The following is a 24085-nucleotide window of genomic DNA, read 5'->3' as shown; positions in this document are numbered from 1 at the left end:
AATACTCTGGGAACAGCTGTAAGCTGAGAATAAAGTAGGAACCCTCCTTATTGTGCTATGCAGTGAACTTATCAAATGTCCTAGCCTGGCTAGAACACAGCTCCTTGTAAATATCTTTTGAAATAAAGGATGAATCAATGAACAAATCAATGAATGCTTCTGTCCAGAAGTGACACAGATTAAATGCTGTAAAATCATTCATCCTCCAAAATTTCAAATATCGTTTGTTGTCTGAAACATATTAAAGGAAAGGGACACGATATGACCACTAAGTGTCTGAAGTCTTAACCTTCGAAGGGTGTGTCAAGAAACCCAACTACAGCTTTTTGGTAGAGAGTAGCCAAAGAAAGGATACTGAATTGGATGAACCATGAAAAGTCATAAGTTCCTCTTTAAAGGTATTTATTAGTTAACCATACAAAAAGCATACTTTCACTTACTGAGAATTTAAACTTTTATTTAAATATTAATGATTGACTGCATTAAGTGTTATCATGAGGTAGCATCTGCTAGGCCCAGAAAATTTCTCTAGCTTTGAGTTTAATAACTGTTAATAAGCAGACTATAAAGATAATCTCCCTGGTAAACCAGTGATAAACCAGCACTTGATGACCTTTTCATTGCTAAGTAACAGAGGCAGCTTAAGTTTGCTTTGGGTTTAGTAGATATTTATATTAACAACTGGCTAGTATAGTTTTTCACATAAGTACTTCATCTCAAATTTATCAGCTCTTTAAAATGTACATGAATTTCCCCACACCCATAAGCTGCACTCTCAAAGATAGGGGAAAATAAAAACAAAAGGAACAAAGATTGAATCAATGTAATTTTCTGCTGTTTAAACATAGATTTTGATTTACCTTGATTATTTAAAGAATGCCTGAAATCATGGCAATAAACACTCTGGAAAGTAGAGTGTAAGGTTCAAGGCAACCTTCTTAATTTTTTTCTGAGCTACCATAATCTCTCACCTGAATTATTATTGCAGTGACCTTCTAATAGGTCTTCTTTTTGATGTGTGTCGCCTACACTCTGTTTTCAACCAAACAGCCAGAGAGCCTATTTTTAACAGCTTTATTGAGGTATAATTGATATGCAACTAATCACATATATTTAAAGTGAGCAATGTGGTATGTTTTGCCATGTATTTAAACTCATGAAACTATCACCAATCAAGACTGTGAACATATCCATCACACTAAAAGTTTTGTCATGGCCTTTTGTAATGCTGTCTCTCTTTCCTTTCTATCCCAGACAACCACTGACTTGCTTTCTGCCACTATAGTTTGCATTTTCTAGAGTTTTATATAAATGGAATCATACAGTATTACTCTGTTTTGTGTGGCTTCTTTCACATAATTATTTTGAGATTAATCCATGTTACATGTATAAATAATTCATTCTTTTTTTGTCTAATATTTCATTATATGACTACATCATGTGTTTATTCACCTATTGGTAAAATTTAGGCTGTTTCCAATTTGGAGCTACTCTGAATAAGGCCGCTGTGACCATTTGTGTGCAAATGAATAGACCGTTTTCTTTTCTCTTAGTCAAATACCTAGGAATAGAACAGCTAGATGAAATGAAGTTAGTCCATTTGTTCTTTTATGAATTATGCTTTTGGTATCTTATCTAAGAAATCTTTGACTAATCCAAAGTCAAAAAGATTCCCTTCTGTCTTTTCTAGAAGTTTTATAGGTTTATGCTTTACATTTGGATCCATGATACGTTTTAGGACAATTTTTGTATATGGCAGAATGTATGAATCAAAGTTTAGATTTTTTGCATATGGGTACCCAAATACTCCAGCACCATGTGTCTGAAAGAGTATCCTGTCTGCACTGAATTGCCTTTTTTGTTGAAAATCAGCAGCAAATAGATGTGTGGGTCTATTTCTGGACTCTCTAATTTTATTACATTTATCTATTTGTCTAGCTTGATGACAAGACTTACTAGTTTGATTATGGTAACTTTACGATAAATCTTGAAATCAGGTAGCATAAGACTTCAAGTTTTCTTCTTTTAAAAAGTTATTTTGAATATAGCAGGTACTTAACATTTTCAGGTGAATTTTAGAATTAGAATTTGATTGTCATCGTATTAAATCTATATAACATTTTGGAGAGAATTGACTAACTTTTTAAAAAAATTTTGTATTTTATGTTCAGGGTTACATGTGCAGGTTTGTTATATAGGCAAATTGTGTGTCATGGGGATTTGGTGTACAGGTTATTTCATCACCAAAGTAACGAGCATAGTACCTGATAGGTAGTTTTCAATGTTCATACTCCTCCCACCCTCCATTCTTAAGTAGGCTCTGTTGTCTGTTCTATTCTTTGTATCCATGTATACTTCATGTTTAGCTCCCACTTTATAAGTGAGAACAGGCAGTATTGGGTTTTCTGTTCTTGCGTTAGTTCACTTAGGATGATGACCTCCAGCTCCATTGATGTTGCTGCAAAGGACATGATCTCACTGTTCTTTATGGCGGTGTAGTATTCCATGGCATATATGTACCACATTTTCTTTATCCATTCTACCGTTGGTGGACATGTAGGTTGATTCCATGCCTTTACAATTGTGAATAGTGCTGTGACGAACACACGCATACATATGTCTTTATGATAGAATGATTTATACTCCTTTGGATATATACCCGATAATGGGATCGCTGGATCAAATGATATTTCTGCTTTAGGTTCTTTGAGAAATTGCCACACTGCTTTTCACAGTAGCTGAACTAATTTACCTTCCTACCAGCTGTGTGTAAGCATTCTCTTTTCTCCACAACTTTGCCAGCATGTTTTATTTTTTAACTTTTAAATAATAACTATTCTCACTGGTGTGAGATAATATCTCATTGTGATTTTGACTTATATTTCTCTAAAGATTACTAATGTTGAGCATTTTTTCACGTGCTTTGTTGGCTGTGTGTATGTCTTCTTTTGAAAAGTATCTGTTAATGTCTTTTGCCCAGTTTTGAATGGTGTTGTTTGTTTTTTGCTTGTTAATTTGTTTAAGTTTTTTATAGATTCTGGATATTAGACCTTTGTTGGATGTATAGTTTGCAAATATTTACTCCCATTCTGTGTGTTGTCTGTTTACTCTGTTGATAGTTTGGTTTTGCTTTTTAATTTTTATTTATTTATTTTTGCTGTGCAGAAGCTCTTTAATTAGGTCCTATTTGTTTACTTTTGCTTTTGTTGCAATTGCTTTGGGTGTCCTTATTATGAAATCTTTGTTAGGGCCTATTTCCAGAATGGAATGTCCTATATTATCTTCCAGGGTTTTTTATACTTTCAGGCTTTACATGTATGTCTTTAAGTCATCTTGAGTTAATTTTTGTACATGGTGTAAGGAAGGGGTCCAGTTCAATATTCTGTATCTTGAAACCAGTTATTTCAGCACCATTTATTGAATAGGGAGTCCTTTCCCCATGGCTTGTTTTTGTCAACTTTCTCAAAGATCAGATGGTTGTAGGTGTGTGACATTATTTCTAGGCTCTCTATTCTGTTCCAATGGTCTGTGTGTTTGTGTTTGTACCAGTACCATGCTGTTTTGATTATTATATAGCCTTATAGTCTAGTTTGAAGTCAGGTAATGTGATACTTCCAGCTTTGCTGTTTAGTTAGGATTGCTTTGGGTATTCCATATGTTGTTTGCTTCCCTATGAATTTTAAAATAGTTTTTTTTTTCTACTCCTGTGAAGAATATCATTGGTAGTTTTATAGGAATAGCATTGAATTTATAAATTGCTTTGGGCAGTATGGCCATTTAAAAATATTGATTCTTCCTATCCATGAGCATGGAATGTTTTTCAATTTGTTTGTGTTTCTGATTTCTTTCAGCGTGTTTTATACTTCTCCTTGTAGAAATCTTTCACCTCCTGGGTTACCTGTATTCCCATGGTTTTGTTTTTGTTTTTGTGACTCTTGTGAACAGGCTTGTGTTCTTGATTTGTTTTCAGCTTGGACATTGTTGGGATATGGAAATGCTACTGATTTTGTACATTGATTTTGTATCCTGAAAGTTTGCTGAAGTTGTTTATTAGATCTAGGAGTTTTGGGCAGAGACCATGGGGTTTTCCAGGTCTCTGCAAACAGGGATAGTTTGACTCTCTTCCTGTTTGGATGCCTTTTATTTCTTTCTCATGCCCAATTGCTCTGGCTAGCACTTCCAATACTATGTTGAATAGGAGTGGTGAAAGTGGGCATCCTTGTCTTGTTTCAGTTTTCAAGGGGAATCATTCTAGTTTTTGCCCCTTCAGTATGATGTTGGCTATGGGTTTGTTATGGATGGCTCTTATTATTTTGATATATGGTCTGTCAATGCATAATTTCTTGAGGGATTTACCATGAAGACATGTTGGATTTTATCAAAAGGCTTTCCCACATCTATTGAGATGATCATATGGTTTTTGTTTCTAATTCTGTTTATATAGTACATCACATTTATTAATTTGTGTATGTTGAACCAACTTTGCATCCCAGGGATGAAGCCTACTTGATCATGGTGAATTAGCTTTTTGATGTTCTGCTGGATTTGGTTTGCTAGTATTTTGTTGAAAGTTTTTGCATCTATGTTTATTGGGAATATTGGCCTGAAGTTTTCTTTGCTGTTGTTGTTGTTGTTGTTGTTGTCTCTGCTAGGTTTTGGTATTAGAATTATGCTGGTGTCATAGAATGAATTAGGGAGGAGTTTGTCCTCCTCAATTTTCTAGAATAGTTTCAGTAGGAATAGTACCAGCTCTTCTTCATACATCTGGTAGAATTCAGCTGTGAATACGTCTGGTCCTAGGCTTTTTGTGATATGTAGGCTTTTTATTACTGATTCAATTTCAGAACTCATTATTGTTCTGTTCTGTTACTGTTCTGTTCAAAACTATGGTTTCTCCCTGGTTCAATCACTTATAAAGCTTGATTTGGCTGGATATGAAATTCTTGTTTAGATTTTCTTTTTTTTTTTTTTTTTTTTTTAAGAATTCTGAATATAGGCCCCCAATCTCTTCTGGCTTGTAGGGTTTTTGCTGAAAGGTCTACTGTTAGCCTCATGGAGTTTCTTTGTAGGTGACCTGCCCCTTCTCTCTCACTGGCTTTAACATTCTTTCATGTATTTCAACCTTGGAGAATCTGATAACTCTGTGTCTTGGGGATGGTTGTCTTGTACAGTATGTTGCAGAGGTTTTCTGCATTTTCTGAACTTGAATGTTGGCCTCTCTAGCATAGTTAAGGAAACTTTCATGGATGATGTCCTCAAATATGATTTTTCTCTCTCTTTTTCAAGGATGCCAGTGAGTCTGAGATTTGATCTCTTTACATAATTCTATATTTCTTAGAGGTTTTGTTGATTCTTTTTTATTCTTTTTTCTTTATTTTTGTCTGATTGACTTAATTCAGAGAACCAGTCTTAAAGCTCTTTGCTCAGCTTGGTCTATTCTTCTACTGATGCTTGTGATTGTATTATGAAATTCTTAAAGTCAGTTTTTCAACTCTATCTGATCACTTTGGTTCTTTCTTAACATATCCATTTTGCCTTCCAGCTCCTGTATCTTTTTATTGTATTCCTTAGATTCCTTGGATTGGGTTTCAACTTTCTCCTGAATCTTGATAATTTTCATTTCTATTTATATTCTGAATTATATGTCTGTCATTTCAGTCGTTTCAGCCTAGTTAAGAACCATTGCTGAGGAACTAGTATAGTTGTTTGGAGGTAAGAAAACAAGTCTGGCCTTTTGAGTTGCCAGAGATCTTGCACTGTTTTTGTTCTCATCTGTGTGGGTTGATGTTCTTTCAGTCTTTGAAGTTGCCATCCTTTGGATGGCACTTTTTGCTTTTATGTTCTGTGATACCAGTGGGGGTTTGATTGTGGTATAAGGTGGGTTCAGTCAATTGGCTTCTTTTCTGGAAGATTTTAGGGGCCAAGGCTCAACACAGCACTCGTGGGCTGTGTGTTCTAACTCTGAGGGGCTTTTGCCGGACCCCTGCCTTTGCTCTCTAGCCCCTTGAGGTTAAGAACTTGTTGTACTGGAGGGACCTAACTGTTCTTGGTCCACTGGCCACAACACGCTGATGGAGAGTGCTGGCCAAAGCACTTTGTTGGGTCAGTAGCAGTGGGATTTGTGCTCACTTGGGTGTGCCAGCAGCCACAGCATGTGTGGTGGGGTACATTTTTCAGCTGACCAGGGACACCAGTGGGAGCAGGGTTGCTGTCATATGTGCTAGCACTTGCACCTGCAGTGGTGGGGGTGGGGTACTGGCAGAGGCAGGGTTTCCTGTGCCTGTGCACACATTCACACCAGTGATGGCAGAAACAGGGTTGCTGGTATTCATGCACGTGTTTGCATTGGCAGCAGTAGTGGCATGGTGGGGGTGGGGTTGCCCATGCCCATCAAAACAATCTTCTATATTTGAATTTGTTAATCATTTAAAAATATATATGTGTCTTAAAACATCGCATTGTATGCCTTAAATATATACAATTTTTATTTGTAAATTATACCTCAATACAGCTGGAAAAAGAAACACATGCAAAGTTACATAAATATCCCCACAATTTTTCCTTAGGTTATCACCCCTTTTTTCTTACTTGAGTCTGAGAGTGTTTATGAAAATGCTATGAAAATGAAGAACTACTAAACAGATAACATGGATGTATATTATTATATGTATGACAAAAATGAGAAAGAAAGTTCCTGAAAGAGGAACACATAAATTTTTGTAATACTCTGAACAAAATGCAGTATGTCAACAGATCCCAATCATAATAAATATGTGATTACACATATGAATGTAGATGAATGCCTAAAACATTTGTATGTACAGCTAATCCATTTACAATATATTATATATTTCATGACACTTATTCTGTAATAAAAAATAGACTCAGCATCACTTAAAAATGGTTGTAACCTTTTTAAAAATTCTCACTTAGAAATTCACTTGGCGGAGCAATACACAAGCTGTGTGTGTCTAATTTTCCCCTACAATCTCTGTAAGAAGTTAATCAAACAGGCAATTAATCTGTATGATATTATTCATCTGAAAGCATATGCATATTAAAATACACAACAGACTTCATTCTCATTTCCCTTGAATTTTTCTCTAATGCCAGGGGCTTGAATGTCCAGCAGAGCTCACAATATGAAAAGGATACATGGCAGTGCTTTTGTTGCACATACAGGAAAGTACAAGCAATAACATTCTGCTGTATAAACACCTGTGATGAAGGCAGAAAATGTGTAGTAAGCTAACAAACAAGACTTTGGCCTCAACCACACTTACTTCTTGCCTTGAATCTGCTTCTGCTCCTCATTTCCATTAATAATGCTACAATCTTATCTGGATCCCTGATTTGAAATCTCAGAGTCATCCTAGGCTCCTCCTTCTCCTTCATCTTTCCCTTCTGATCAATTTCAGCATCTTGTTAATTCCGACTCTACAATTCTTCCCACGTTTCCTTGTCATATCCTTTGCCACTTTTGTTTTAACCTCTATTTTAAGAACATTCTGAGTTGTCTCCTTACTCCTAGCTATCCCCATCCAATCCATCCTTGATATTGTCCTGAAAGTGATATTTCTAAAATGTAGATAAGATAATACCACTTCTTTTGCAGACATTTGCTACTGTCTACATTGGTTTTAGCAGTATTCTTCAAAATGTCATCCGTGGACCAGCAGTATCACCTGGGTACTTTGTAGTAATGCAGATTCTTAGGTCCCAGTCCAGACCTTCTGAATCTGAAACTCTGAGAGGGAAGCACAAAACTCTGTGTTTTAAAAAGTCCTCCAGGTGATTCTGATGCACAATAAAATTTGAAAACTACTGAGCTACGGAATTAAGTTCAAGTTTCTTGGCATGGTGTTTTGCCAAACCTGTGTTTTCTGAACTTATTTTCACTTCCTTACACTCTTCTGTGTCCCTCACCACTCCACCATTTCAGAACCTTACCCTTTACTGTCCTATTAACTGGTATGTCTCATTGGCTTGCAGTTTTCTCTTCTGTATTATCAAGTTTTGAACTAAGGCACATTTTGAATTTCATCTCTTTCTTAAATCCTTTTTGATCTTCCTAGTCATATTTCCTGCTTCATTAGTTCATATGTGAAATGGAAAATAGTTCTGGGTTGAGAGGTAAAACAAACTTCTTGCTTTATGTTTCCTGAGTAATGTTATCTTTGCTCTCAGATTTTATTCATTCTTTCTTGTGCTATACATGGTTTTTGACAAGTCTGTTCCTACTTATAAATGATATCTTCAAGGGGGATGCTACTCTCAGTAATCTTTGTCATAGAAGAGTGAGTTGTACATCATATGTGGTCTATAACGTGGATTGACACCAATATATGACTTGAACTTTAATGCACGATTATTTTATGTGTTCATTGCTGAAAACAATAGTCCATTTGGGATTGTTATAAAATTTAAAGACCTTTTTTAACTTGCTGTCTTGAAAAGTGTGATTCCGTTCTTACGTATGCTCTAAAACAAAAACAAAAATATCTGTGCCTTGAACCCTATTACTTTCTCTTTAAAGGATCAATTTGCAGGGTAGGCATCCTGCCATCTAACAGGCCTTCACTGTGAGGCTCCTCTAAATTGGGAAAAGGATTAAATGTGATCAGTGTTTATTTGATCTGTTGCTCATCATGTTGATATTTAATCCAGTGTCCAACAAGTGTACCAAAGGAATAAAATGTCTGAAGCTGGCAATACTTTTTGACCAACCTGTCTGAACATATTCTTATCAGTTTTTACCCAAATAGAGGGTTTTGTGGAGACACACATGAGCTAAATACACAATATAATAGTATGCTTAATGAATGTAAAACAGTAAACTATATTTAATATATCAGCAAGGATTACTGAGTTCTGAAGTACACTCAGTTTTGTGAAATCAAATTATTCTGAGTTAAAAAATTGTATTGCTTTGCAATGTTATAAAGGAAAAATGCATACTGCTATTTTTAAATTATTAGGGCTAAAAATATATATAAACAATAATTATGAGTGATTGTGCTAACACCAAAGAGATACATTTTCAATACTCATTTAAGTGAACAGTTATTTAGTTAATCACTAATTTATTCAACATACATTTATTGATTGTCTATTATGCCCCAAACAGATATGGATATGGAAATAGCTCTAAATTTATAATTAGAGTTAAATGAGTTTTTTTTTTTTCTTTTTTAGAGATGGGGTCTCTCTATGTTGCCCAGACTAGACTCAATCTACTGGGCTTAAGTAATCCTCCTACATCAACCTTTTGAGTAGCTGGGACTATAGGCACATGTTGCTGGGTCCAGTCTGAGATTTAGATAGGTGATAGATACATAGGTAGATAAACAGCTAGACAGAGATAGAAATAGAGATAAATATAAAGAAAGATAGAGACATAAAGATAGTGATAGAGATATGGTAAAGTCCTACTTTTTAGAGTCCCCACACTTCAGTGATCAATGAAATGCTTGTAAGCAAATAGTGATTTAATATGATACATGCTAATGAAAGTATGTATTAACTAGAGAACTCAGGATAACTAAATAATCAAAATAATGAAAAAAGTCTTTAAAGTCAAAGATGGACCATATGTACCAAGATGTTACATATCTGTATCAATTTCTTGCGCCCAGACTAATAAAAGAAAATGAGAATCCAGATTTTCTTGTAGCACGACGTGCATCTGTTTGTGTTTGCTTAAATAGCAAGGCTTTTTCTGCTCCTGTTCAGTGTGGGAATGGAAAACAGAACATCCCCTGTGTTCCATGTACTGTATTAGGTACTTTCTCATGTCACTTCCAAACACTAAGAAAAGTAAAAATGAAGAGTCAAAAACAATAAGCCTTAAGCTGAATTTACTTAATGCAAGGCAGGAATAACATGATCCCACACAGATACATGGGACCTTCAAATTTACTGTTAAAGGATCGTTTGGAGAAAATTAACCTAAAATATTGAGGATTTGTTCACATATAGACACATACAAGGAAGAGGAACCCTTACGAAGAATTTTTCTCAGCCAAAATGAAGTGTAGAGCTTTTAAAAAGGCAAAGTTAGAAGTTTGGGGTGTTTTTTTGTTTGTTTGTTCTTCCAACAACAAGAGTTGCTGCAAAGTGAGAATTGCTATCCGTAGTTTTTAGTTATTTTTTCAAGGTATCTACTCAAGTAGACACAGACTGAGTATTCTTTTTTCTGAAATTCTCGGGACCAGAAGTGTTTTGGATATCAGATCTTTTTCAAATTTTAGAATACTTCCATATACAGTATATAATGAGATATCTTGGGGATGGGACCTAAGTCTGAACATGAAATTAATTTGTGTTTCATATGTAGCTTATACACATAGTCTGAAGGTAATTTTATGTTTTCCATGGAGATGCTAAATAAATTGTTTGCTGTGAATCTACATTTTGACTGTAACCCATCACATAAGATCGGGTTTCGAATTTTCCATTTGTGGCATCATGTCAGCTGGCACTAAAAATGTTTTGAATTTTGGAGCATTTTGGGTTTCAGATTTTCTGATTAGGGATGCTCAATTTTATTTTAAAATAACATAACTTATCCTTCTATAAATATAGTATTTCATTTTCATATTAGTATACAACATGTATAAATTCTTTTATTAGACTTTTTTGAAAGAATTCAAACTTCAAGTCTGTTACCATGGAAATATTTTTAGCTCTTACATATGTAGTAATAGTGACTTAATTAAAAGTACTTTCTCTAATCTTTCATCTTTTGTAACAAAAGCTACATATGTAGCTACATATGTAGCTTTTGTTCATAATATATCAGTAGTAAAGAAATTATTTCTGAATCTTAATTCCACTACTGTCTTTATATATGCTCCCAGAACTGTATGGGTGGTAACAAAAATGAATGAACATGGTACTTCTTATTCCTACTCCACAATGTAACTTTATGGCTTCCTTCATAAACTCCCATTGGCTGTGAAAGAACATGTACTGCAGAGAAATGTTGAACTAGAGTATTTCCATAGAATCCCCCCATCAGGGAAGGAAAGTACCAGTAGCAACTTTTCTGATACTTATAGAAGGGTATTTTATTCTAAAAGAGAAAAAGAGATTAAATACTACCAGTGTACACAATTACGTGATGATAATTTTTTAAAAATAGCCATAAAAGTTATATAAATTAAATGCAATTAATGTGTAATGAAATCAACAGTGTCTAGAAATATGCTTCTGGAATGATTTTTCCCAAGCCAACAGAGCTTGTGTGCTGAAGTAAGAAAAAGCTGAATGGATCAACAGCAATTCTGTTCATCAAGAGTTAGATTTTAAGTTATCACATATCTTTTTAAGATTTAAAATGTCTCACTACACAAGGTTAAAAAATATACTTTGTGGCTATATTTTTAAAGACTTCATTCACAAGGAGATACATATTGAAGTATTTGGAGATGAAATGTCATTTTGCCTCTAATTTATTTTCAACTGATTTAGAAACAATAATACAACATACAAGAGAGAACGTGTGTGCAAATGAGGCAAAATGTTAACAAAGAAAAAGATATATCCCCTTTATCACTTCTTTCATTTAGTGAAATGTTTTGTTGTAACTATTTAAACCATCATTCGTTTAAATGACTTTATTCAAATAATTTGAGTATGTCTTGAATTGTTCTTTATAGTGTTTGCCATCTTTTTCCAAGAATTATTGAACCATTTTAATTTGATAGTTTATTTTTGAACAGCATGCATTTTGTTTAAGGGTAGTAAAACCTCCTAAGCCATAAATCCTCCATCTGTTTCCATATTAAAATGAACACCAAGTGTCTCTAATGTCCAAAGTGCCATTTCTTCATTTTACCTCTATCTTTTCTTTGGCACGTGACGTTGAACCATTTGAAACTTTTTTTCCTGACTGATATTTAAGTATTTAATAGCAGTAATTTTAAGGAAAATTTGTGATTTTCTTCCAACATTTTCTCAGAAAGCGTATTCTGAAAGTGTGTAATAATATCTATATGTATTCCCAGTACAACTCTTCCTCTTTTCTCTTGATCTAATTTGTTGCTAACTTTTTAAAACTTTCTAGACTAATCATTTTGCTAACCTTCAAACATTTTGCTTTATACTGCAAATCTTCTGAGACTTGAATAATTTTATCTTACTGTTTATATACTGCTACCTTGAAGATATTTCAACCTTTTTCACTGGTAGCGATACCCTCCCTGACAGCTAGTGTCAGTTATATTAACTTGATTCTATTGTAATTTACATAGTGGTAAAACAAACTAATTTTACACTTATAATCAGAATTATAACTGTTTTAAAAATTGCCACCTAGGATTCGTTGTATGAAATTGGAAAGATGCACAACTGTTTTGATAAATATTATATGCAATTATATAACTTGGACATCTCTGTGTAGTTTTTAAATCCTGTTTAACATGGTATGCTGGCTCTACAGTAGTCATTGACAGGAATGATGACAATGACTCAGACATTGATAATGTCCACCAAACTTCCAGCATATTTACTCTAGATAGTACCTCAGTACAGTCCTTTAGTCAAAATTTTAGACCCAAATTTGGTACTTGAAATTAACTAAATCAAAGAATGCTGTGAAATTCACACCTTTATTAAAAAACAATATGTGGCAGTAGGGAGGATTAATTCTAGGTTCAGATATAGCTGGGTGAGAATCCCAGCACTCACCCTTATTAACTGACATGGAGTTTCTTCAACCGTATAATTTGGTAATTCAGTTGTTTATTTTGTTTATTTATTCATGCATTGATTCATTCATTCATTTAGTAAATGTATGCTGAACTCGTTAGCAGGCACAATTCTAGGCACTGTGGCTAAAAAGGGAAGTGAGAAGGACAAAGTCCCTGCTCTCAAGGGGTTTACATTCAACTGGGGAGACAGAAAGCAAAGTAGATACATAATATAACATCAAATAGCAATAGGTCTTGTGAAAAACATATCAAGGCATACTCTGGATCAAGTGACCAGGATGGGAAGGCAAAAGGCCTCTCTGAGGAGGTGATATTTGGCGAGAAAAAAAGAGGAAGCCATGAGTCAGCTGGCGAAAAATGTTCCAGGCAGAGGGAAGAGCAAGTTCAAATGCCTCAGTTTATATTTCTGTTAAGGGTAAATAAAAGTTTATAAACTCCTGGCACATCGTTAAGTGCTTATTAGATGTTAGATATAATTTTAAGATAATAAATGAAGATAATTCCACATGATATTATGTGTCTTCTTTGCTATAATGTACATCTTCCTTTTCATCTAGATCACTTTTCTTACCTTGAATACTGTATTATTTATCCTGTTCTCAGAGCTGTTACATTGCCCTCCTTTTAATTTGTAGTGAGTTTAACCCTGCTTGCAATGCTCAAATGTTATTGCTGTCAGAGGTCCTGTTTTCTCAGTCTTTGCCCTTTTGCTCAACATTTGTATACTCTGAGTAATGCCAAATTGATTTTCTTGCTAAGTGTTGGGCAACTGCCCTGTCTAAACAGTAAATTCACAACTTCTCCATGATGATGATGATGATGTTGATGTACCTGCCCTGTGGGAACCTGTTGTTTTGTATGTGTGTGCAGAGAGAGGAGAGATAAAAAAAAAATGGTGTCAAGATGTCATTTGGAAGATGGTACCTGCAGAAAACACAGAAAACCTAACCATACCCCACCCCCATCCTCCCGATTTCCCACCATGGTTTTTTGTTTACACTTCTCCGATTCTCCCGGAAGTCAGAGCAAAGTGACTGTTTACCTCTGTCTCTGGCTGGGAAAAAAACACTACCAGAACTCAACTCAGTTTTATTGATTTCTATATTGTTTGGCTGTAAAACATTTATTCTCAATTGTATCAGTTTGGGTCCAATCAGAGAAAAAACACAGTCATTTGAACAATGAAAGTTTATACAAATAATTACTAAATGTAATGGGGGATTATAGTAATGAAGGGATTGGCTAGCATAAAAGAAAGATGTATTAGTTTGCTCAGGCTGCCATAATAAAATACTGTAGACTGAGTGGCTTAAACAAAATATATTTATTTCTCATAGTTCTGGTGTCTGGGAAGTCCAAGATCATGGTACCAGCCAATTTGGTCTCTGGCTTTCAGATGGCTACCTTCTTGCTGTGTGCTCACATGATCTCTTTTTTGTAAGCACAAGTGGAGAGAGACAGAGTTAAGCTCTCTGGTGTCCCTTCTTATAAGGGCACTAATTCCATCAAGAGCTCCTGCCCATGACCCTCCTCATCTAACCCTAATTACCTCCCAAAGAAAGGCCTCATCTCCACTTAACTGCCATATTGAGGGTTAAGCCTTCCACATATGGATTTTCAAGGGAGGGCATAAATGTTCAGTCTATAGCAAAAGAGAGCCCTAAAGAATAGAGGAATCGTTACCATTAGCCCTAGGGCTAAGATAGCACACCCAAGAAAAAGTCCCTAAGTTTTCATACCCAGAGCAGAGATCTGCACTCTATTGGGAAGGTACAACCATAGCTTACTGAATGGCAATAATCACTAAGTTGCCATACTAGCAGAACTTGTCAGAAATCTGTCCTCTTGAAGTTAACAGAGACCCTCCCTCTAAGGTACATGGGAAACATCGCCAAGCAGCTGGTTGCCAAGCACTGTAGGAGCCAGGTGCTGAAGAAGCCTTGCACACTGCAAGAACCTGCCAAATGAGCACACTGAAAATAGGAAACAAATCCCTTTCTTCCTGAAATGTCTCACCAGTGCCCTCTCCCCACAAAGCTCTAGTGCCAGCTAACAAACAAAAACGTATCTCAAAGGCCCAGATCTATTTTCACCTAGCAGACAGAAAGGTACATTTAGAACTAAGAGGCAATAAATCAATAACCAGCACACTGATATAAACTAATAATAAATAACAGCAGAAGCAGACTAAGTGAAGAATATATTGTTAGCAGAGTCCACTACTTTGCAGGGCCATTCTCAGTTTGATTAATTGCTGTGTGCTCTGTGCCTAGAATAAAATCTGACCCAATATGGATGTTCAGTAAATATTTGTTGGATGAATGAATAATTTAATTGCTTATTTTTTCCCTCTAATGTTTTTTCTCTCTTTCTCTCTTTTTTGCTATAGCTGATGGATGCACTGATTGGTCTATTGATATCAAGAAATATCAAGTTTTGGTGGGAGAGCCTGTTCGAATCAAATGTGCACTCTTTTATGGTTATATCAGAGCAAATTACTCCCTTGCCCAAAGTGCTGGACTCAGTTTGATGTGGTACAAAAGTTCTGGTCCTGGAGACTTTGAAGAGCCAATAGCCTTTGATGGAAGTAGAATGAGCAAAGAAGAAGACTCCATTTGGTTCCGGCCAACATTGCTACAGGACAGCGGTCTCTACGCCTGTGTCATCAGGTATCCTTTTAATTCTATTACTGCCGAATCAAATAAGTCACATGCTGCTTTCTCATACTTAAATCTTGCTGCTATCTCTTTTGCCTAAAGCCATTGTTTCAATATTTGCATGTGTTGCTGCTTTCTAAAATTTAGAATCAAAATCATAAAAAATGGGATTGGAATTTATATTAGACATTATTTCAAGCTTATGGAGGAAAGAGATACCATCTGGGCATCTACTTATGTTACCAAGGATTACCAAAAACTATGAAATAAAATTTACAGAGGAAGTAAAATGGTGCAAATAAAATGTAAGCAAAGACTTTCAGAAAGGATGCCTAGTTTCTTGCTAAATGGGTTGTAACATTTCGTTATTGCCCTTCACAGACAGATAGAGCATGGATATTTCTGGTTCACACACATTTGCAAAGATGATTTAGGTAATGTGTGTATGTGCACAGGGAGAGGAAGAAAGCATTACCATGTTAGAGAATATAAAGACTGTATTCCAGATTGCTTTGCTAACCAAAACTTCTGGGTCAATACAAAAATTTTCCCAAGTTTTTCAGTGCCAATACTGAAGTTCATAACAAATTCTGTTTCTGTATCCCCAAGGATACTTATCATACATCTACACATCTTTGTCAGCTTCTGGAAGAGGCATATGCAGTTTGTTTAATGATAATGCACTGAAGCAGTATCTATGTAACACATTAACAGTTAAAAATCTCAGTTTAAACATTTAGCCCTCCATGGATTGTGAATCACACCCTGCATGAACGTGTATGTCATTAGGCTATTAGAACATTAGCAAAGCTAGGTATAGTCATATAGAGGGTGTGTTGAAATCTATTTATTTGGCTTTCTGTATTTTGGCTTATTTGGAGAAATAAAGAAGAATCTAAAGTAGTTCACCCCCAAACTCAGAGAAAGCCTCAGAATCACCTAGTGTCTTTTTCGAATAAAAATTTAACTGCCACTTCTGAAATCCTGATCAGCGACTAACATTCCTCTGTCATAAATATCATGCCTCCCTCTCACTGTCATCTGTAATAATTACCTGTAAGCTGAGCTATGGCTACAGGTGTGCTAGGACATTGAAATAGGTCAGGTTGCATAAAAGTTTAACAGAAATGCATCCTTTTAACACTGACAACATATATTATGTTAGAGTTAATGTTGGAAATTATAAATGAATATAAGTAAAGAGTTGTGTTTGGGAAAAATGCCTAGTAGCCTTTAAAAAAAAACAAAAAACAAATGCTTCTGACTGGGCGTGGTGGCTCTTGCCTATAATCCCAGAACTTCGGGAGGCGGAGGCAGGAGGATCACTTGAGGTCAGGAGCTCAAGACCAGTCTGGCCAATATAGCAGAAACCCATCTCTACTAAAAATTCAAAAACCTTAGTTGGGCATGGTGGCGGGTGCCTGTGATCCCAGCTAATTGGGAGGCTGAGGCAGGAGAATTGCTTGAACCCAGGAGGCAGAGGTTGCAGTGAGCCAAGATCACATCACTGTACTCCAGCCTGGGCAACAGAGTGAGACTCCATCTCAAAAACAAACAAACAAACAAAAACAAATAAACCCATCATTCTTTTGGCAACTCTTCTTCTTTCTCTTAGGGTTTACTAATCCTTTTATGATTAAACGTAACTCTTAATAGAAGTAAAGGTTTTATAGGGGTACTGATCAGTAACTGTCATACTAGTACAGTTAAAGAATACTGTTTGGACTAGCTATTCTCATTTGACCAATAGTAACTAGATTTTAATTTCATATCTGCTGTGTTTCTTTTAAAAATCATTATTTTTTATTGTTCATACCTATGTTGGGGTGATTAGTCAAGATAGGCAAATGTGTGTCCTCATTTATCTGACATTAGAATTGAGTTGGATGTCCATAGTTAACACTTCATTTCATCACTTATTATTGATGGGAAAATAATGATGTATTCACATTAGTAATCTGAATTTTGAAAACACTGAGGTTGCAATTCTCTGATGTATTTAAATATACACTGTGATCCAATACTCTGAGAAATTGCATTAAAATCCCTCTGAATTTCCAGTTGCAATAATGAATGAAAGGTTGAAAACTTTCCAGAAGCTGACACTTGCCATATGTTCATGTCTGCATTTTAATAAAAGGTGAAACTAAAAGACACATACTTTAAAGTTTATATATGTCAAGTGGCATTCTAGAGAAAGGGATAAACTGCAGGAAGAGATATTTTTGTCACTGAAATTCAAATATACCAATGGATTTGAAGCTATTGTTGTTATGGCTTCCTTTCCCAATTTGGAAAGGGATGCTCAAAAATCTTTACAAACAGCATTTGAAATAGCATGGCTTGACGTGAGGGGAGCTCAAGAGCTGTCAGTTGAGTCACTGACATTTTGGCACATTGTTAGCTATCAGGCCACTAAACTGTCACCATTAGTTTTTAAATAATCCACTTGCAAAGAATTTCAGAGGTTTGAAAATGTTAGCATCCATTCGAAGGTTCTAGTCTTTCTGATAAATACTGTGAGTATTAACTTGTCAATGAAATTGTTTATCAAGCTTTCCGTATACAACTAGTTTTCATTTATACTTAAATATATGCAATTAAATGACACAAATAATAGAAATTCCTAAGATTACTATCATTATAATGAACAAGGACTTTCTTACTGCCTTCTCTTAATGTCTATTTTGGACAGAATAATGCCACACGATTCTTTGCACCATACTTCTTGGCTTTTTACCCAGTTTACTCATTCTTGAATTTATATTTTATTTTTTACATGAAAAACTGAATGAAGGAAAGCTATGTAACAATTTCTTTTGTCTTTGTTTATGGTCATCTATAACGACAAGTTTACTTTTAAAAAAAGTAAAAATTTGGTGGCCAGGTGTGGTGGCTCACACCTGTAATCCCAGCACTTTGGGAGGCCAAGGCAGGTGGATAGCTTGAGGCCAGGAGTTTGAGACCAGCCTGCATAGCATAGTGACACCTTGTTTCTACAAAAATAAAACTTATAAAAAATTAGCCTGGTGTGGTGTAGTGCACCTATAGTCCTAGCTAGTCAGGAGGATAAGGTGGGAGGATTTCTTGAGCCCAGGAGTTTGAGGCTGCAGTGAACTATGATCACGCCACAGCACTTCTGCCTGGGCAACAGAATAAGACCTTGTCTCTTAAAAGTGAAATGAAATACAAATAAAATAATAGTTCCATATTCTTGACCTCCAAGTTTTTAATTCCCCTTTTCATAGTTATGCCCTATATATGCAAAGCTAGCTGGTACATGTGGAAGGACTCCAATGCCCCCCAATTGGTAGCATGCTAAGTTATTTGGCACCCGATTTTTGATTAAAATTTTATTTATGAGACAATTTTAGGTTCATATTCAGTTGCAAGACATAACATACAGAGATACCATGAACGCTTTACCCAGATTTGCTCAATGGTAACATTTTGTAAAACTGTGGTATAATATCATAATCAGGATATTGACATTGATATGGTCAAGATACAGAACAATGCCGTCACCTCAGGGGCCCCTCCTATTGTTCTTTTATAGCTACATCCATCTCTACCTAATCCCAGTCCCAAACCTCTGGGAACCACTAATCTATTCTTTATATTTATAATTTTGATAACGTATTAATGCAATATCAATGAAATCATACAGTATATAACCTAATGGAATTGGATTTTTCACTCAACATAATTCCTTTGAAATCCATCTAAGTTGTTGCACATATCCATAGTTCATTCCTTTTTATTGCTGTGTAGAATTCCATGGTATAGACTACCACAATATTTATTCAGTTGTTGAAGGGCATCTTTATTGTTTCCAGCTTGGGGACATTAAAAAGGAAGCTTCTATGACATTCTTATTCAATTTTTGGTGAGCATAAGTTTATTTTTCTGGGATAAATGTGCAAGAGTGAATATGGATTGAATGGTAGTTGTGGGCTTAGTTTTATAAGAAAGTACCAAACTATTTTTCAAAGTAGCTATACCATTTGATGTTCCCACCAGCATGTATGACTTCTCCACATCCTTGCAGCATTTGCTATCGTTACTACTTTTAATTGTAGCCATTCTGGTAGGCACATTGTGATAACTCATTGTGATTTTACTTTGCATTTTCCTAATGGCTAATGATGACTAAAATTTTCTTTTTTTTTTTATTGCATTTTAGGTTTTGGGGTACATGTGAAAAACATGCAAGGTTGTTGCATAGGTGCATACGTGGCAGTGTGATTTGCTGCCTTCCTCCCCTTCACCTGTATCTGGCATTTCTCCCCATGCTATCTCTCCCCAACTCCCCCCACCCACTGTCCCCCCTACTCCCCCCCAACAGACCCCAGTGTATAGTGCTCCCCTCCCTGTGTCCATGTGTTCCCATTGTTCAATACCCGTCTATAAGTGAGAACATGCGATGTTTGATTTTGTGTTCTTGTGTCAGTTTGCTGAGAATGATGGTTTCCAGGTTCATCCATGTCCCTACAGAGGACGCGAACTCATCGTTTTTGATGGCTGCATAATATTCCACGGTGTATATGTGTTGATTTGCCATCTCTCTTCTCATCAGTAAAATGTCCATATCTTTGTACATTTTATAATTGAATTATTTATGTCCTCGTTGAATTTTGAGAATTCTTTGTATTTTCTAAATACTAATCCTTTTTGGAGATGTACTTTGCCAATATTTTCTGACTGTCTGTAGGTTATCTTTCATCCTTCTAACAGGGTCTTTTGCAAAACAGAAGTTTTAAATTATGATGTTTCAATTTGTAAAATTTTCCAGTTATGGACCATGCTTTAGGTGTGAAGTCTAAAAATTCTGCCAACTGCTAAGTCCTGAAGATTATTCCTTGTTTTATTTTTTTAAGATTTATAGATTGTCAAAAATTCAATTGCTTTACATTTTACATTTAAGTCTATAATTAATTTTGAATTAATATATATTTTTAAATGCTGATTTTATTTTTTTATTTTTATGTATGTATTTATTTATTTTAAGTTCTGGGGTACATTTGTAGAATGTGCAGATTTGTTACATAGGTAAACATGTGCCATAGTGGTTTGCTGTACCTATCAACCCATCACCTAAGTATTAAGCCCAGCATGCATCAGCTATTTTTCCTGATGCTCTCCCTCCCCCAGAACTCCCACCCAGCCCTGACAGACCCCAGTGTGTGTTGTTCCCCTCCTTGTGTCCATGTGTTCTCATCATTCAGTTCCCACTTAGAAGTGAGAACGTGTGGTGTTTGGTTTTCTGTTCCTGCATTGCTTTACTGAGGATAATGGCTTCCAGCTCCATCCATGTCCCTGCAAAGGACATGAGCTCATTATTCTTTATGGCAGCATAGTATTCCCTGGTGTACATGTACCACATTTTCTTTATCCGGTGTATCATTGTCGGGCATTTGGGTTGATTCCATGTTTTTCTATTGTGAATATTGCTGCAATGAACATATACGTGTATTTATCTTTATAATAGAATTATTTATAGTCCTTTGAGAATATACCCAGTAATAGAATTGCTGCATCAAATGGTATTTCTGTTTCTAGATCTTTGAGGAATCGCCACACTGTCTTCCACAATGGTTGAACTAATTTACATTTCCACTCACAGTGTAAAAGTGTACCTTTTTTTTCTGCAACCTTGACAGCATCTGTTGTTTCTTGACTTTTTAATATTCACCGTTCTGACTTGTGTGAGATGGTGTCTCACTGTGGTTTTGATTTGCATTTCTCTAACGATAGTGACGTTGAACCTTTATTCATTTGTTTTTTGGCCACTTAAATGTCTTCTTTTGAGAAGTGTCTGTTCATATCATTTGCCTACTTTTTAATGGAGTTGTTGTTGTTGTTCTCACAAGTTTAAGTTCCTTGTAGACTCTGGATATTAGACCTTTGTCAAATGGATAGATTGCAAAAATTTTCTCTCACTCCATAGGTTGTCTACTCACTCTGATGATAGTTTCTTTTGCTGTGCAGAAGCTCCTTAGTTTAATTAGATCCTATTTATCAATTTTTGCTCTTGTTGCAATTGCTTTTGGCATTTTCATCATAAAGTCTTAATTTTGAATTAATATTTAAGGACTAATGTTTATTTAGGTTAAGGCTTAGTTTTATGGGGATGGATATCCCATTGTTTTAGCACCATTTGTTGAAAAGGCTATGCTTCCTCCTTTGAATTGCTTTTGCATCTTTATTCAGAATCCATTGAGCGTATTTTTGTGGGTTAATCTCTGTGTTCTTTATTCCATACCTTCATCTATCCCTCTGCCAATACCAAACTGTACTGTTTAGTATAGCTATATGGTAGCATAAATATCAACTAGAGTGAATCCTCCTACTTTATATGTCTTTTTAAAGATTGTATTTAGCTATTGCAGGGGCTATTTTTCATGTAAATTTTAGCCTAAGTTTGTATATGTCCACAAAAATCCCTACTAGAATTTTGATAGCAATTTTATTAAGCCTATAGATCAATTTGAAGATAAATAATATCTTTACTATATTGCGTCTCACAGTCTATGAATGCAGTATGTGTCTCCATTTATTTAGAATTTCCTTCTTTGATTTCTTTCATCAGCATACAAATCCTGTAAACATTTTATTAAAAATTTTAACTATTTCATTTTCTTTGGAATGTTTGTAAATGATATCATCTGTTTAATGTTGGTGTCAACATGTACATTGTTTCTATATAAAAATGTGATTGACTTTTGTGTGTTAACATTTTTAAAACATATTTTTTTCAAATGGGATATCTATGATGTGTTATATCTGGTATGTAGTTCATTTGCCCAAGACTTGATTTTTTTTTTTCAGGAGTATGTAACTCTTTTTCTCATTGAAAAAAACATATTAAATAAGCAGCTATCAAAAAGTACTTAAAAAATACATTTATTCACTCATACTGTGCTAATACTAGGATTAAAAAGATTTAAAGAAAAGTTTTTACTTTCAAGTGTTTACCTAAGAGAAAATAAGTATGTAATAAATTGCTGTAGATACTATGAAAATAGTTTAGAATTCAGTGGAATTCTGCTGAGATAGAGCAGCCTCGTTCCTCTTAAGTCATACCTCTTACAACTAAAAAGCCTGCATGTAACAGCAAACAAGCATAAGAAGTCTCTGAAAGATGGAAGAAATACCTCTGAGAAAGACCTCAGAACGTGAAGAATGACATGGCAACATGTCATGTTCTCACTATCCTGTCTGCTCTTCACAGATTAAGGCATGAATTCTTATCATATTTTCACCTTGTTCCTTCATTTGAAATTCAATAGCTTCATAGCCTACCTGAATAATACATATTTATTTCTTGAAGAAAATCCAGTTTATGTTTTCTTTCTTTCTATCTTTTCTATAATTGCTTCAAAACCAATGGTTTCCTCTACCTATTCTGGGGAGAAAACACTCTAAAACTTTGTAGTTTAAAACAATAATCACTTTATTTGCACGTGATTCTGTAATGTGGGCTGGACTCCACTAGGTGGTTCTTCCAGTGATCTTGCCTGTGGTCACTTGTGGCTGGAGTCCACTACAATACAGGGTTTGCTGAGCCTGTTTCTCTATTATTTCTGAGGACTTCTCTCTCTCTACATGTTCTTTTTCCATCTATCTTTCCATCAGGTCAGCTGGATTTTTGTCTGGCAACTCGTAACACCTAACTACTTATTAAGCATCTCCTCAAGTCATGCCTGCTGATGTTCCATGAACCAAGTTTTGAGATAATACAGGAGAAGCCTTTACAAAGGCTTTGAGTGTGGTTTATTGGTAGGGCCACAAAAGTAATAGTCTAAGAGTCAGTCTTTTGACCCTTAATACTGTAATTCACGTCCTTACAAATGCAAGGTGTACTGACCCCACTCCTGAAACCTCCAAAGTCTTATCTTTCTGTGGCATCAGGATCACAATAGAAGTCGATGATCTTATTATCCAAGTCAGTTCTGAGTGTGAACGAGGTTCTTCATACTTAGTTCCCTGAATACAACTGCTCAGGAGTGGCTGTTCTTCATCTAAAACTCTGTGAACTAAAAAGATATGTAATTTGGCCCTCACATAGCCAACATAAATAGTGAGATAGGGATAATATAACTAAACTCCATATCCCCATTTGAAATGGGGGTTGGGGATAGGAGATACAGAGCAGTCACTGGCCCATGGCAATTCTAAAATTCACCTGGATACATGACACCAGTTTCTTAATTAGGGCTCAGTTCTGCTTACTGGAAGTGGTTCTCTGACATTCTTGGGTCCATCTTCTTCCTTTCCATATAAAATTAATGACCCAGAGGCCCCTTTTCAATTTGAACTTTATCTCTTTTAGTATAAGGTAGTATGGTTCCTTAAAATGTTGTGAAGCTTCCATGTATTAAGTTGTAATCCACTTCATTAAGCAGAAGCCATACCCATAAATATCTTCAGGAAAGATGCCCCTCCACTTTGCTGTTCAAGTCAGGATGCTGGAGGACAATGTACCAAAGATTTTTAAATATGTTTTGCCTCGCTAGTCTTAGGGTATGCCTCATAGGCCCTTCTAGCTAAGAATCTTAGAGTCCATAGAGTCTGTCTCATAGACTTTCTTAGTTATTTTCTCTGGATGATGGAGTATGCATTGTATACCAAACATATTACTACAGACATTTTTCTACCTCAGAATCAGTATGAGGTGTTTGTCAACAAGAAAGCACTCAATACGTATCTATCGAA

The 24085-nt window shown here is 35.4% G+C and overlaps 1 protein-coding gene across 2 annotated transcripts in view; it reads left to right on the top strand.

The window, feature by feature from the left end:
* IL1RAPL1 (interleukin 1 receptor accessory protein like 1) overlaps positions 1–24085 on the top strand; it is a 1316763-nt gene that overhangs the window by 663267 nt on the left and 629411 nt on the right. For both annotated transcript variants that reach the window (XM_012448862.2, XM_012448863.2), the window contains exon 3: positions 15103–15382. In XM_012448862.2, coding sequence (XP_012304285.1) covers positions 15103–15382 — 280 coding nt within the window. The remainder of the gene's footprint in view (positions 1–15102; positions 15383–24085) is intronic.

This window comes from Aotus nancymaae, unplaced genomic scaffold (assembly GCF_030222135.1).
Source record: "Aotus nancymaae isolate 86718 unplaced genomic scaffold, 86718_ANA_hifiasm-v0.15.2.pri h1tg000058l, whole genome shotgun sequence".
Taxonomy (NCBI): Eukaryota; Metazoa; Chordata; class Mammalia; order Primates; family Aotidae; genus Aotus; species Aotus nancymaae.
Note: the sequence above shows the minus strand (reverse complement) of the source record. Positions and strands in the feature narration are given on the sequence as shown.